Here is a 12,707-nt window from a genome sequence, read left to right on the forward strand (position 1 = left end):
TTCCGCAGTCTTGCACATTCTGTGTCTGAGAGCATGCATGGCTTCTGCAACATATTTGCTATCATTACTGTAATTATGGCTAATTTTTCTAATCACGATCAATTATTAAATCATATAATTGATCCATTGAATTTTGTTACAGTTTGGATCAATGCATGTATTTTCACACCATATAGTTTTATGTCAAGTAATGGCCACCTAGCCCTCTATCTGTATTTGCTTCAGTTATGTTACTATTACTGATGTCAGTTTTAGGATTATTTGGTCTGTGTACAGTGAATTTAATCAGTTTATTAGTTAGGTCACAAAGTGAACAACAATGCAACAATGCAGAAATAATACATTTTATTACCGTGACGAAAACATACACTTTCACTTCAAGAGAATGATTAAACCGGTTCATGAAGAGGTTTGTTTGGCATAAAGATGCAAAAAAAATAATAATCACCAAAAGAACAAGATGGCGGCATTTTTCTTACATCTATGGGTTAAAAACAATAAATGTTTGCCATCATCATAAGCATTCTCAAAATCTGTAGACAGAAATGAATGTCTTTTCAAGAAAGAGTCTGCAGATATCTCCCCACTTACAGTTAATTCAATTCTTCTCAGCTAGAAATGCTTATCCGCCTTATGTTGTACCATTTCTAATGGTAGGAGTCACTCCAGACGGACAGTCTCACCTCTTGGCCTTCTTCTCTTTCAGGAGTTTTTTGCTCTCCTCTCGTCTCCTCTTGTTGACGGGGTTGCGTGGATCATAGATCTCGAACGTGTCTTCGTCCTGCATGTTGGCATCTTTTACCTTTCTGGTTTGTTCATCAAACTGCAGAACATGGGCCATCCTAAATCACAGGGGGAAACAGAGTGCAGTTCAAAAGAACAGCAAAGCACAGCTCACGGGCCACTAAATCATCAAAATCAGTGTTACAAGTGCTGGGAATTTCCCAGTGGAACAGATCGAGTCCGAGCAGACTTCCGACTATGATGAGTCCACAAAAAGCCTGTTTCAAAGCATGTTTAAAGAAATAACTCTTCCAAAAATGAAAAATCTGTCATTTATTCCTACTGTGATAGGTGCAATCAATATATATACATACATACACACACACACACTTATCCAGTTTGGTGCATGCACACATGCAATTGCCTTTTAACCGATTAACTGACTGCATGTCTCATTACATAATTTGCATGAAAAATTTGCGATTTGATCTTCAGCTTAAGCTTTTATAACGATGCTCCATGTAAGGAAGTCTCAATAATACAGCACAGAGACTCATTTACATTGCATTTCTTCAGAAATGCTCTCTCGCTCTCTCCTCACGGCAGCACTGCAGGTGATTGGCAGGCAGAATTACATTCCACGGAGCATTCCTTAGTGCCAGCATCATTAAGAAGAGCTCACAGCTGGCTAAAGTAGCATCCTGAGGACTCTAGAAGACTGCAGCCCAATCCAAGACACTGTTTACACCACGCCAACAGGACACAGAAATACAGTTCTGTCATATCGGAGTGGTTCTACTTACATCTTCTATGATTTCAGATGTCTACGCTGAGATATTTAAAGAGAAATGACTCGAATGTTGTTCCAAACCCATCCATGTTTACAATCACAGTTAATGGGCTCCAATGTTGCTCTGCTCTCCATTAACTAACCATACGTGTTCTTCAAAATATCTTCTTTTGCGATACAAGTTTGGAACGACGTGAGTAAATGATGAATGGATTTTCATTCTGTCTGAGGTCATATTTAGGGCGTTGTTTTTGGAGTAAGCCTAGGATGAGGTGCATATCCACACATCTCACCTCTGCTCTGTTGACCTACATTTCATACTGAGATGATGGCTACAGAGGAACTGTCTGAATCAAGACATGGAGAGAACCTCAAAGAAACGTCAGGAAGGGTGAAACAGGTCATTGTTATACATCACGGACACGGCCAGATGGCTCTCTGGGGTCTCATCTAAACCAAAGAGAGATGCTAAAAGAACTGACATTCCACACCTGTTGGAGCTATTCTGGTGAAGGTCAGAATTTCTGGAAGGACTCCATCCTTCACAAATCCAGATCTGCGGTGCAGGTATCATAGTAAATGCACTCGCCTCCAAAGCCCAGGGCTGCTTTGAAAGAACAAGACGTAACGGGACGTTTCAATAACTCAACGGCTCCCAGCTGTCATTCAATACGGTGCAAGTTTTGGTGGTTTCGCAGAAGTGTGTCAGAAAGTAACTGTAGGAGCTGAAGGAAGATTTTTAAATTGAGCCGGTTGTCCGAGTCAAGATGAATGCATGAAGGAACCGAAGAATGGAAGCGGCCTGCTCTCTAAAATTATGAGCACTCTGGTTGGTAAGTAATCCACCACGCTGCTATTTTTGAGCCATCGCAGAACCCCTGGATTCAGCCAAAGAGACGCATTAAAAGTCTGCGAGTGCGTGCGAGCCCATTTTTAAGTGTGTGTGTGTGTGTGTGTGTGTGCACGCTTGCATCCATTTGAAGTCCGTAGGAGATGTGACAGCTCATCTAGAATGTCATGGCTATACTCTGGCAGACCCGCAGGACTCCCGTCGTGTAAAGCAGCCGGCTCTGATAATTTGTCTAGCAGTCTCGGTGATGACAGCCCGTCGAACTCCTCGCCTAGAGTTATGGCTCGCGCAAAAATCTCACCGTTTGATTGGGGGCTCTTATCAGGGAGGGGCTCCCGCCATGATGCCGAGGCCCTCGGAAGCCTCTTCCTGAATTTATTTTTCTTTCGCTTTTGCAAAAGAGGGGGAAGCAGGAGCGGAGGCCTGGGCGAAAAGGGGTTTTTGTAGACGCAGACACAGATGGAATAGTTTACAATCTGGCCCAGACTTGACTTCCAGTGTCTGACCTGTTGTAACCCATGTTCCGTTCGTGGGGTGCAACAGGCGTTCAGAAAGTGGTACAGACTTCCCACTGCTGTTTTTCTAGCACCAAGGGGCCTCCCGTCCCTCCTCCTCTCTGGAGTCAGACCTAAAACGTCCCAGCGTCGTGGGGGTCCTTAGACAGCAATGACAGTTCATTCTGAAGACAAAGTAACTGATAGGAAACACGGGCTCAGACGGCGCCCCCCTTTTGCGCTCACATGTGGTATTTGTTGGAGCATCTGAGTGCATATATTTAGATAAAGACTCAAGGTCTTTGATGAAAAGAGAGTACGAGAGAAAATCACGCCATGTCCATTCATTTCCCTGCGGCGGCTTGCGGCGTGAAGAGGGAGGACGACGGTCTGACAGATCTTCGCTTTATCCTAAGCACGTCACCGTTCCAGCACGGATTCGCACACCATTAAGACTGATAATTCATCAAGTGTAAAGACATTACTCTCCGCAGACGCATGTGCCCGACCGCATTCTTTACGTTTGATTATGATTTACGGTTTCCCTGCGACAGTGCGAATCGACTGCCGCGGACGTCTACCAAACGGTTAAGCATAAACGTGCTACACACATCCAACCCACAGAGTCACTTCAAACGCTTCCAACGGAAAACTACCCTGGGTTTTCAATGAACTGTATCAATAAATAGGGTATACCTTAGTACGGGACCCAAAAAAGCAAACCGCTGAGGCTATACGTTTTAACCGAGACCGAAAAAACTGAATGATTTACCAGTCTGCTTCCCGTAATCCTCGGAAAAACTAGAAGTGCCGTGTGATGCACTGGTCATGGCAGGGCTTTAGATATAAAGTGTATCTATGAATCACAGTAATGTCCAATCAAGTTGAGCGTTCATTAAATAGAAAAACACATCTTTCAAACTGAAAGCCATAAATGTGGATGAGCAAAATCAGTTTTTAAGTACCTACCGCCATCTCAGAGGCCGTACTTACAAACGCATGCATCTTCATCACATGTGCTAGGAAGATTATGGAGAAAACAGAATCAAACTGAAACATTTCTAATTGATATTCTATTTGTGTACTTAAGCGCACAATCAGGGCCATAACTTTGTGCCTCGCATGCAGCATTAAGATTGATGCTCCCTGGAGCCTGATTCATTTCGCGGCATCATAAATGTTATCCTGGCCAAAGAACTCAGCTGTCAATAACACCCTCGGCCCGACATGGAAACGGTCCCATCAGATCAGGACTGAAAAAAAGATGTAAAATGTAGAGGATGCCAAAAAGAAAATCTAAGCTGTGTTTAGTCTTCATATTTAACAGAGAGCAAAAATAAAACCGAACAGACTTAATATTTGCTCAGTGAGTGGTGTGTGTGATTTAGTGATCTAGCAGCGCTGTGACATGGTAATTATTTCTTTTCTGTCTTCATAATCTCGTAGTACGCTGTTGGACTGGAATGTCTCCAGTGACACGCAGACAGACGAGGCAGTTGTTACAGCTCATGACGTAAACAATGTCCAACACAATGTCTAGTAGTGAGTGATATTGTGAAAACGATCCGTAGGGAAGAATGGGGTAAGATATGCCACTTTTTACCTGACCTGCCACCAACTGAAATTATAAGTAAGTGTTGATAACTGATCTAAAAGTATAACTTTTTAATAAAAAAAGGTGTACAACTTGCTATGTTAGGGGTAAACATATAAAGGGATAAAGCTGAGAAAAATGAAAATTATTGATCATTTAAATAAAAATCTGAACATAAATAAGAAAAAAAAATCAATAATTCCATTCTTAAAGACTAGTTTTATTATTTTCTGAACATGATTGCAAATTTTTGCATTTTATTTGCTACATATATATTATATATCATAGTCACTGGCACAGGCACCATTTTGGAAAAATGTTTTAATAATTCATGGCAAAAAATTACACGATTTAGACACTAAATATTTCACACGTCCTATATATTTTGGGCACTGGAAAAGTTTTTAATGACAAAATAAATTTTAGCTGTCATGCCACAGTCAGCTGGATGCTATGGAAGCTTTTCTTCTAAATATACAGTTGCATTTAAAAAAAATATTGCACAGTGTTTCCTCAATTAAGGTGTGCGATACACCCCACTCTTCTCTATTGATTTACAATGGCTGCAGAAGTCAAACTAGGACATATCTGACAACAGAAAGAAGTATTTCATTTTCAAAGCTGTGGATTTGAGGAGACACGGGTGACTGCTAGCAATGCAGTCAGTTAGTGCTGGTTTGATGGTGGTCAAGCTGGATCCTGGATCCAAAACCTGGTCTTCAAAGTGATTGCCACTGGTTATGCTGATTAAAAAGCCTGGTATGGACACCAGCACGCCTCTATCGAAAGCATATGCTGGTGTTATGGAAAATTCCAACAATGGTTTATCACCGGGTGCTGGTTCTGCTGGCACCCGTAATGAGCGTCTGTTAAAAGACAGCACGCGTCTGACTGCAGGTTGACGTGCCCTGTCTGGCGTTCGGTGGGTGAGACACGTTCCATCTGGGCACTCCGTCTGCTGAAGCAGTTATTTACTCAGTTAAGTCAGCTGAGAAAACTACTTCTCCACAAGTGGCTATTGCAGCGCAGCAAAAACAAACACTGCATACTGTTCTAATGGTGTCAGCGCGCTGCAGGGCCAAGCGCATTACTTGGCTGGAGAGCGAGGTGGCTCAGGCACACTTAAGGCAAGCAGCTGTGCCTGATGTGGAGAGAGGTAGGAACGTTTCGCTATGTTAGTCCAAATAAATAGCTCGGCTACCTTAATGCGAAACGGTAGCTGTGCATTGGGACAACCAATGAGGCGCGAGTTACTGAGAATGCATTTGATCACAGACAACTGCAAGTCCATTAGTGCATTAAACCTCTGTAGGAATGGAGAAGTGTAAAAGCAACTCACCAGCCCTTATCGTCATCCTCGCCAAGTTCCTCGACGTCTTCCTCTGGAACACTAGGAGACTCCGAAATCGCAGATGATAGTTTGGATTTGAAGCGTTCCAAAAGGGCGAGTGTCTTTAGAGGCAAGAGAAAGTGTGTTATTTTGATTTTCGGCTGTTTTTTTTTTGTTTTTTTCATTCATTTCATTCCAAACCTGTAGTGACTTCCATTCTCCTATTCAATAGGAAGGTCGAGTGATCGAAATAAATCTTTTTTGTGATGATATAAGTTTGAGTAGTGTAAAAGATTTATATTTATCTACATTATATTGAACTTTGAATCTTCATGATTCATCTGTAAGGCACTACATTTTGTGTTGGGTTCAATGGAAGATATTTCAAATAAATCTTAAGTGTGTCCAAACAATAAAAGTAAATAAGGTCCAGTGTTGTTTGGGACTCCACTGATGTTCACTGTATGAAACGGACTGTCATTCACTGCATGTTGAAGTAGAGACATTTGATTTATTCTTGAGTCAAATCTTTGCTATGAATAATTCAATTGACCTTACAACAGATAATTGACTTACAGCCTGTGGTCAGACTCTGTGGTAGACCGCATGAACAAATAACTTGCAAATTCTGAATGATAGCCCACAAGCAAAACTCTCAACGGTTGAACACAGTATGGTGGGATCTTTTAGTAAAAAGGGACTGGTTTAAATAGCACTTCTTGTTCTTTATTATATACTTTTGTATGTAATAGTGAAAACAAGTGAAGGAAATGTAAAATGTACTACATAGAGCTAAAGTTCATGTCATTTAAAAACAAACAAACACATTATCGCTGTTTGCGTCTTTGTGTTAATGGCAATATTTATGACATGTCGACTGTGAATTCTTGACACTTGGGAGAATCTCATTCTTAGGTAAACGGTTCCATTGAGAAGAAACTTGTCTTTTATTTCAAGCTGAAATAAGCCAGAACTTTCCAAATCTATTTTTTTACCATTATAAGATTGAAGAAAATCGTAGTGTTTCTTGAAGCCATGACTTACCTGAGCCTCTCGGCCAGAACCTTTCTTCAGTTTCTGCTTCCTCATGTCTTCATACTTCTTCCTGCTCTCCAGGTACTCTGTCACCGCCTCACTGGTTGGCTTACTGTCACCTTTGAGAGAAAACAAGAGCGATTACAAACTAGATAAGAGAAATTAACTTCCCTTCAGGGATCAATCTGTCTATTTTCTTGTATTTTATATATATAGTAGTGTGACTCGTTTGAAAAAATTTACATGAAAAGAAAAATAGCCGAATTCCATAGCAGAAGTTATTACTATCATATGAACATAACTATGAAATACATAAAGTTTATACTGCTATAAACTTAGAAGATGATGACAGCTCCTGTGGGCCACTTCCTTCCAAGAATAATCACATCGCCAATGCCAAAATTTAGGTCCTAAGACCCTCATCAGTGCAAAGGCCAAAATTTATGACTTTTGCAGTCTGAACGACTTTCTGCGCTACAAAGAAATGGATTTTATTCAAATTATAAGGAAACACATGTGATATACAGACATATATACTAAAAGGATTAAACATATTAAATGGGAAACACATCAAAATGTGTTTACGTAACACTGAGGCTCTCTCATCATTCAAGACATTCACAGCAAACACTACAAAATAAGGCGGGCACAAGAGAATGAGAAATGAACACAGTAATGAAATATACCATTTCTGTCATATAATATCATATTATAACAGCTTTATTTGATGGCATTTTGCAGCATAAGCGTGCACAACACGCTTTCCAAAGCCAAGAGATTTTTCATCTCCAAGTGAAACGTAAACCAGAAAGATGACAGTAAACAAATACTGTGCCTTACAGTGATTTAACCACAGTAAACAGGGTTTTGGACAAAGTTCAATAAATAGTTACATTCATGAAAATAATAAGAATAAACCATTCTTTACTAAATAATATAATTCCTTGGCCAATTAGTTTACAGGTGTCATGCAGTGTTGCAACTTTATGCATTAATATAAAATGCATGCTCACAGCTTTTTATAACGGTTTTAAATGCAATTCATCCAGAATTTATATAAAGCTTATATATATATACTGTATATAGATAGAGAGGGAGAGAGAGAGAGAGAGAGAGAGAGGGAGAGAGAGATCGACATGACTTATTTCATTTAAAAATAGACACTTCCAGCTTTCTTTAGATATATTTCTCATGTCTTTTCGTGAATTTTTTTGTGAATCGTTTCTTGATGATATTTGTGGAGACTGAGAATGCAGAAAGCACACACTATTCCTTTTCATTATTTTACAAAACTTAAAATAAAAAAAGTTTAGTTGCTATTGCGAGAGTATACAAATAATACTAGTGCATTTTCAGTGTGAATATTTTATAAATATTCAATAATAAATATTCAGAAAATATTTATGCATTTTCCCGGTACTGCATTTTATTAGATGTTAAATCCATTTTCTACATGGCAGGTAAAATCAATATATCAAAGCAAAATTATCCAGGTGTAAACTACTGTACATGTATTCATGTAAAATGCTAGGCTAGATATTTAGTTTTATTTTAAATATAAAAAAAAATTCACAAAATTGTAGCTGAAAATGTGAATGGTTTACTACATATTAGACTTGTCCTGTCTGGTTTAAGAAAACACACAATTAAAAAAAGACTGGAGTGGGGCTGGAATGTTTAAACTCTTACAATGTTTAAACAAATGACAACAAACTTTGGACAACAGCTCATTGTGTGATGTACAGACAATGCTAAGGCACAGTATTATCCAATGAAATGAGTTTCCTACTACAAATGCTTACATTAGAAAACCCTGAATCCTGCAAGACGATATAATAGTCAAATAAAATTGCCTCCTAATCATATGCACCAATTAGAAAGGTGCCTAAAAATAAAGTGTATTCTACAAATCCCATGCCAGAATTGCAGGAATTGGAAAAGTCAATAACATCAAGGCTGGACTGTTGACACTGGTGTCTACAGGCATTAATGTGCCACTGCAAATTCCCCAGCTCAGACGTCACAGATCGCCCGGCGGGTACAGAGACTCTTTCGACTGCACCTGCCCTAACGGCAACTATGACTGAATGCTTTCTCCACAACAAGCTCAAGGGGAACAAACTACATCAGACGGAGCCTCCAACATCTGGGTGATTTATTTCACGTTAGCGCCGTCATGTAACGAAAAATCTTTTTCCCCCTCACAAATGGAACACTTGTTTATTCTTCGTATTTATGAAAACCGCACTGGAGAGAGGCTGGAAATTTGTTTTTCAGCAACCGAGAGAGCGTGCCATGCGTTCGTCTGAGAGCCACCGAGTGTGTTTGAAAATGTTTAGTCTGTGGCATGAGCTAATAGAAAACTAGAAAGACAGAAAGAAAGTAATGAGCCAAAGACTATTAAAACACATTGACTGTGTAGAAAACCGAACACTCGACATCATTTCAAATCTATAAAACAAGGGCTGCCAATACGAGCTGAAAGCATGTTTATCATGGCCGCTGTCCAGACAGTGAAAGATACAGCTTTGATAGGACTGAAATAAACATGTATTAAAACAAAGTACAAGAACTTTTACATTCTTTGAGCAGTTTGTATATGCAGTGTATGCATGGCAATAAATCAGAAATAAATATTGCTGCAACAGTTTTAACGTTTCTTTAAAGGACTCTGATGTGATATGATATGATATGTAATATTCATCAACTATCGTTGAAAATGTTGGGGTCAGATTTTTTCTGAAAAAAAAAAAAAAAAGTTATTCAGCAAAGTATGCATTAAAGTAATCAAAAGCAGCAGTATTTAATGTTACAAAATATTTGTATTCGAATAAATACTGTTATTAAAAAATATCAGTTTCCACAAAATTTTGAAAAAACTGTTTTCAGCATTGACAATAATTATACACGTTTTCTTGAGAAGAAAACAGAATATTAGAATGATTTCTAAAGGATCGTGTGAAAATTCAAAATAAAAACAAACATGTATTTTGAATTGTAAAAACATTTTAATTGCATAAATGCAACCATGTTAAAATTAAGTGACTTTCAAAACGTAAAAAAAAATAAAAAATACTACTGCCCTTTAACTTTTTTGAACACTGTTTTTGTAACAGTTTTTTAAAATATAAATTTAAATTTAAAATATATTTTTACTATCCGGCCCAATCAAAGAGATGGAGGGTGGAGGAAAAAAAGAAAAGAAAAGAACATTAAATTGCAGTGATGGTAATTAAATTCAGTTTTAAAATTTAAAATTACTGTAAAGCAGTTGAATAATTATAGCATTAAGTACCAATACAGTTGAATGATTATTCTAATAATCATTAGATTGGTCGTTTACAAAAGTTATTGTTAGTTTGACTGATGTATCGTATGACTTTAAGCGAGAACCACTTTATCAGGACACAAGAACATAAACACGTGTTGCACTGGATCCCATTAATATGCCTGACAGGCAAACATCTCGTCCTTTAGTTGAAAGCATTTCTGGGCTGGACTAACCCGAGGTGTAATGTTCAGGTAGAGTGGAACTTAATTGAGTAACTAAAGTTAGAGTGAAACAGGTTATTTGAAGAGAATGGCTGTCATTAGCCACTCAAACCATGCAATTACTCATTTACACAGGCATTCAACGCATGAATGCCACAAATTCAGAGTTGTGATTGAAATCACCTTTCTGAAAAGTCTGGTAACAACCCTTTTCTATGTGATTTATGTGAGCAAAAAGTGATGCCTTCCACTCGGCCTGCTGAACGCTCGCGCTCGGGCCCAGATGCAGAGTGCGACTCGCAGGCCTGCTGAATGATGGCACCCTTAGGGCCTACAACAGCAGCACACTCCATCGACTCCAGCTGGTGTTGCTAAGTACTGTCTTTGAGTTTGACGGCTATTCTAACAACATTCCATCCCTCTCCTGTCACTCGGGACAAAAAGAGCTACAAATCATGCAACCGGCAACAGGGGGTTGATGGGGACGACAAACACCTCGTCATTTGGGAGGTGGATTATTTCCCTTTTGCTGGTCAAGATCGAAGGGGTGAATTCAAGGCATTTTGAAGCTACAGTAATTGGGGGCTATCAGTCAGCGCCGGCGTCTTCAGCACAGGAAGACCTGAGCGTCTGCTGACTGTTACACTGTGTAATTCAATGTTAAAGATCTGATCTTAATCAGAAGGAGCACAGTTACTCTGGTGTTCAAGACAACACCATTACTTATGTGTAGGATCGCAATCATCTTAAAGGGGTCATATGATGTGATTTCAATTTTTCCTTTCTCTTTGGAGTGTTAAAAGCTCTTGGTGCATGAAGAAGATCTGTTGCAAGGTCTAAAGTCTCACATCCAAAGAGATATTCTTTATAAAAGTTAAAACTCTGCCATGCCTCCCCTAAAACGGCTCATTCAAGCACGCCCCCACATGTCTATGTCAGTATGTGGAAATATTTGCGTAATGCCGCCAAAATGTTCATGCAAAGAAAGAAGGAGCGGTTTCAGTAATTGCATTTAGTGGACGACCGTTTTGTGAACCTGGGAGAGGAGGTCATTCTGACTTTGCTATGACAATCTGACGCTTCTGAATCAGCGACTGGAAGTGTTTTTTTTTTAATTCAATTACGGAGTTTTGCGTTTCCGTGTGTGAGTGTGTGTGTGTGAGAGAGAGAGAGAGAGAGAGAGAGAGAGAGAGAGAGAGAGAGAGAGAGCGAGAGAGAGAGCGAGAGAGAGAGAGAGAGAGAGAGAGAGAGAGAGAGAGAGAGGGTCACCAGTGGAGTCAGCTGTCTTAAACGTCCGTGGCTTGTGTTCTGCAAACACACACAAGTTTCATCACGGTGTCTTTCGGCTTGAACTTGTGGTAAAATTAAGGACATTATTAACTGTCTTTACATTTATTTTGAAACATGACCCTCACATTTATGGAAAGGATGTTACATTTCCGACAAGTGCTTGTGGTGATCAGCCAATAACAATGCACTGGGTCAGTTGGCCAATCAGAGCAGACTGTGCTTGTCAGAAGGAGGGACTTTGTACAAATGATGCGTTTGAGAGAGACGGGGCATAGAGGACTTACAATAATGTACAGTATTTGAAAAATAATGTTTTTGTTTTTTTACATTTAAGCATGGCAACATATTCTGTTAAAAAAAATACACAAAATTATGATCTTTAAAAAAAAAACATCATATGACCCCTTTAAAAATGTAGGCTACCAAAAATAATTACCCATGAAAGCAGCAGTTCTCAACCTTTGTATTTCTGGAGTCAGACTTTGGCTCTCAATAGTTCTTAAAAAAAAAAAAATTAACGTCAGCGATGATTATGAGACATTAACAATAGCAGTGAATCTTAGAGCATTAAAAATGAGAAATGGGAAGTTTACAGTTTTATAAAACCACATACATTCATTCTTCTGTCGAAACTTGTGTATAATTGGATGCTGTATTTTTGTACAAACACACAAAACCAGTCAAAACTTTGAAATAAATCAGTTTAATTAATTTTTTGTGTGTGAGAAAGAGGTCTCTCATTCTCACTAAGGCTGCATTTATATTTAATCAAAAATAGAGTAAAATAGAACTGTCTATTTTAATAAATTAAATAAATAAGTTAAAAATCATTAATAATTAAAATATTTAAATTAAATTACTCCATTACTTCATTCTTCAGAAGTCTTTCTAATATGCTGATTTGCTGCTCAAGACACATTTCTTCTTATTATCAATGTTGAAAACGGTTGTGCTACTTATGTGATAATTATAAGAATCATTATTTATAAATGAGTATTAATAATAATTGATAAACCAGCAGCAAATCATCATATTAGAATGATTTCTGAAGATCATGTGACACTGAAGACTGGAGTAAGTAAGTTCATCACAGAAATACATTACATTTT

General features: G+C 38.6%; 1 protein-coding gene across 1 annotated transcript in view; it reads right to left on the bottom strand.

The window, feature by feature from the left end:
- Positions 1-328: 328 nt before the first annotated feature.
- cwc27 (CWC27 spliceosome associated cyclophilin) overlaps positions 329-12,707 on the bottom strand; it is a 40,179-nt gene continuing 27,800 nt past the window's right edge. The window contains exons 12-14 of the mRNA XM_026273314.1: positions 6,826-6,935; positions 5,791-5,903; positions 329-842 (exon numbers count right to left, since the gene is read on the bottom strand). Of these exons, the coding sequence (XP_026129099.1) occupies positions 680-842; positions 5,791-5,903; positions 6,826-6,935 (386 nt within the window). The 3' untranslated portion in view covers positions 329-679. The remainder of the gene's footprint in view (positions 843-5,790; positions 5,904-6,825; positions 6,936-12,707) is intronic.

The sequence above is a fragment of the Carassius auratus genome, chromosome 10, assembly GCF_003368295.1.
Source record: "Carassius auratus strain Wakin chromosome 10, ASM336829v1, whole genome shotgun sequence".
Taxonomy (NCBI): domain Eukaryota; kingdom Metazoa; phylum Chordata; class Actinopteri; order Cypriniformes; family Cyprinidae; genus Carassius; species Carassius auratus.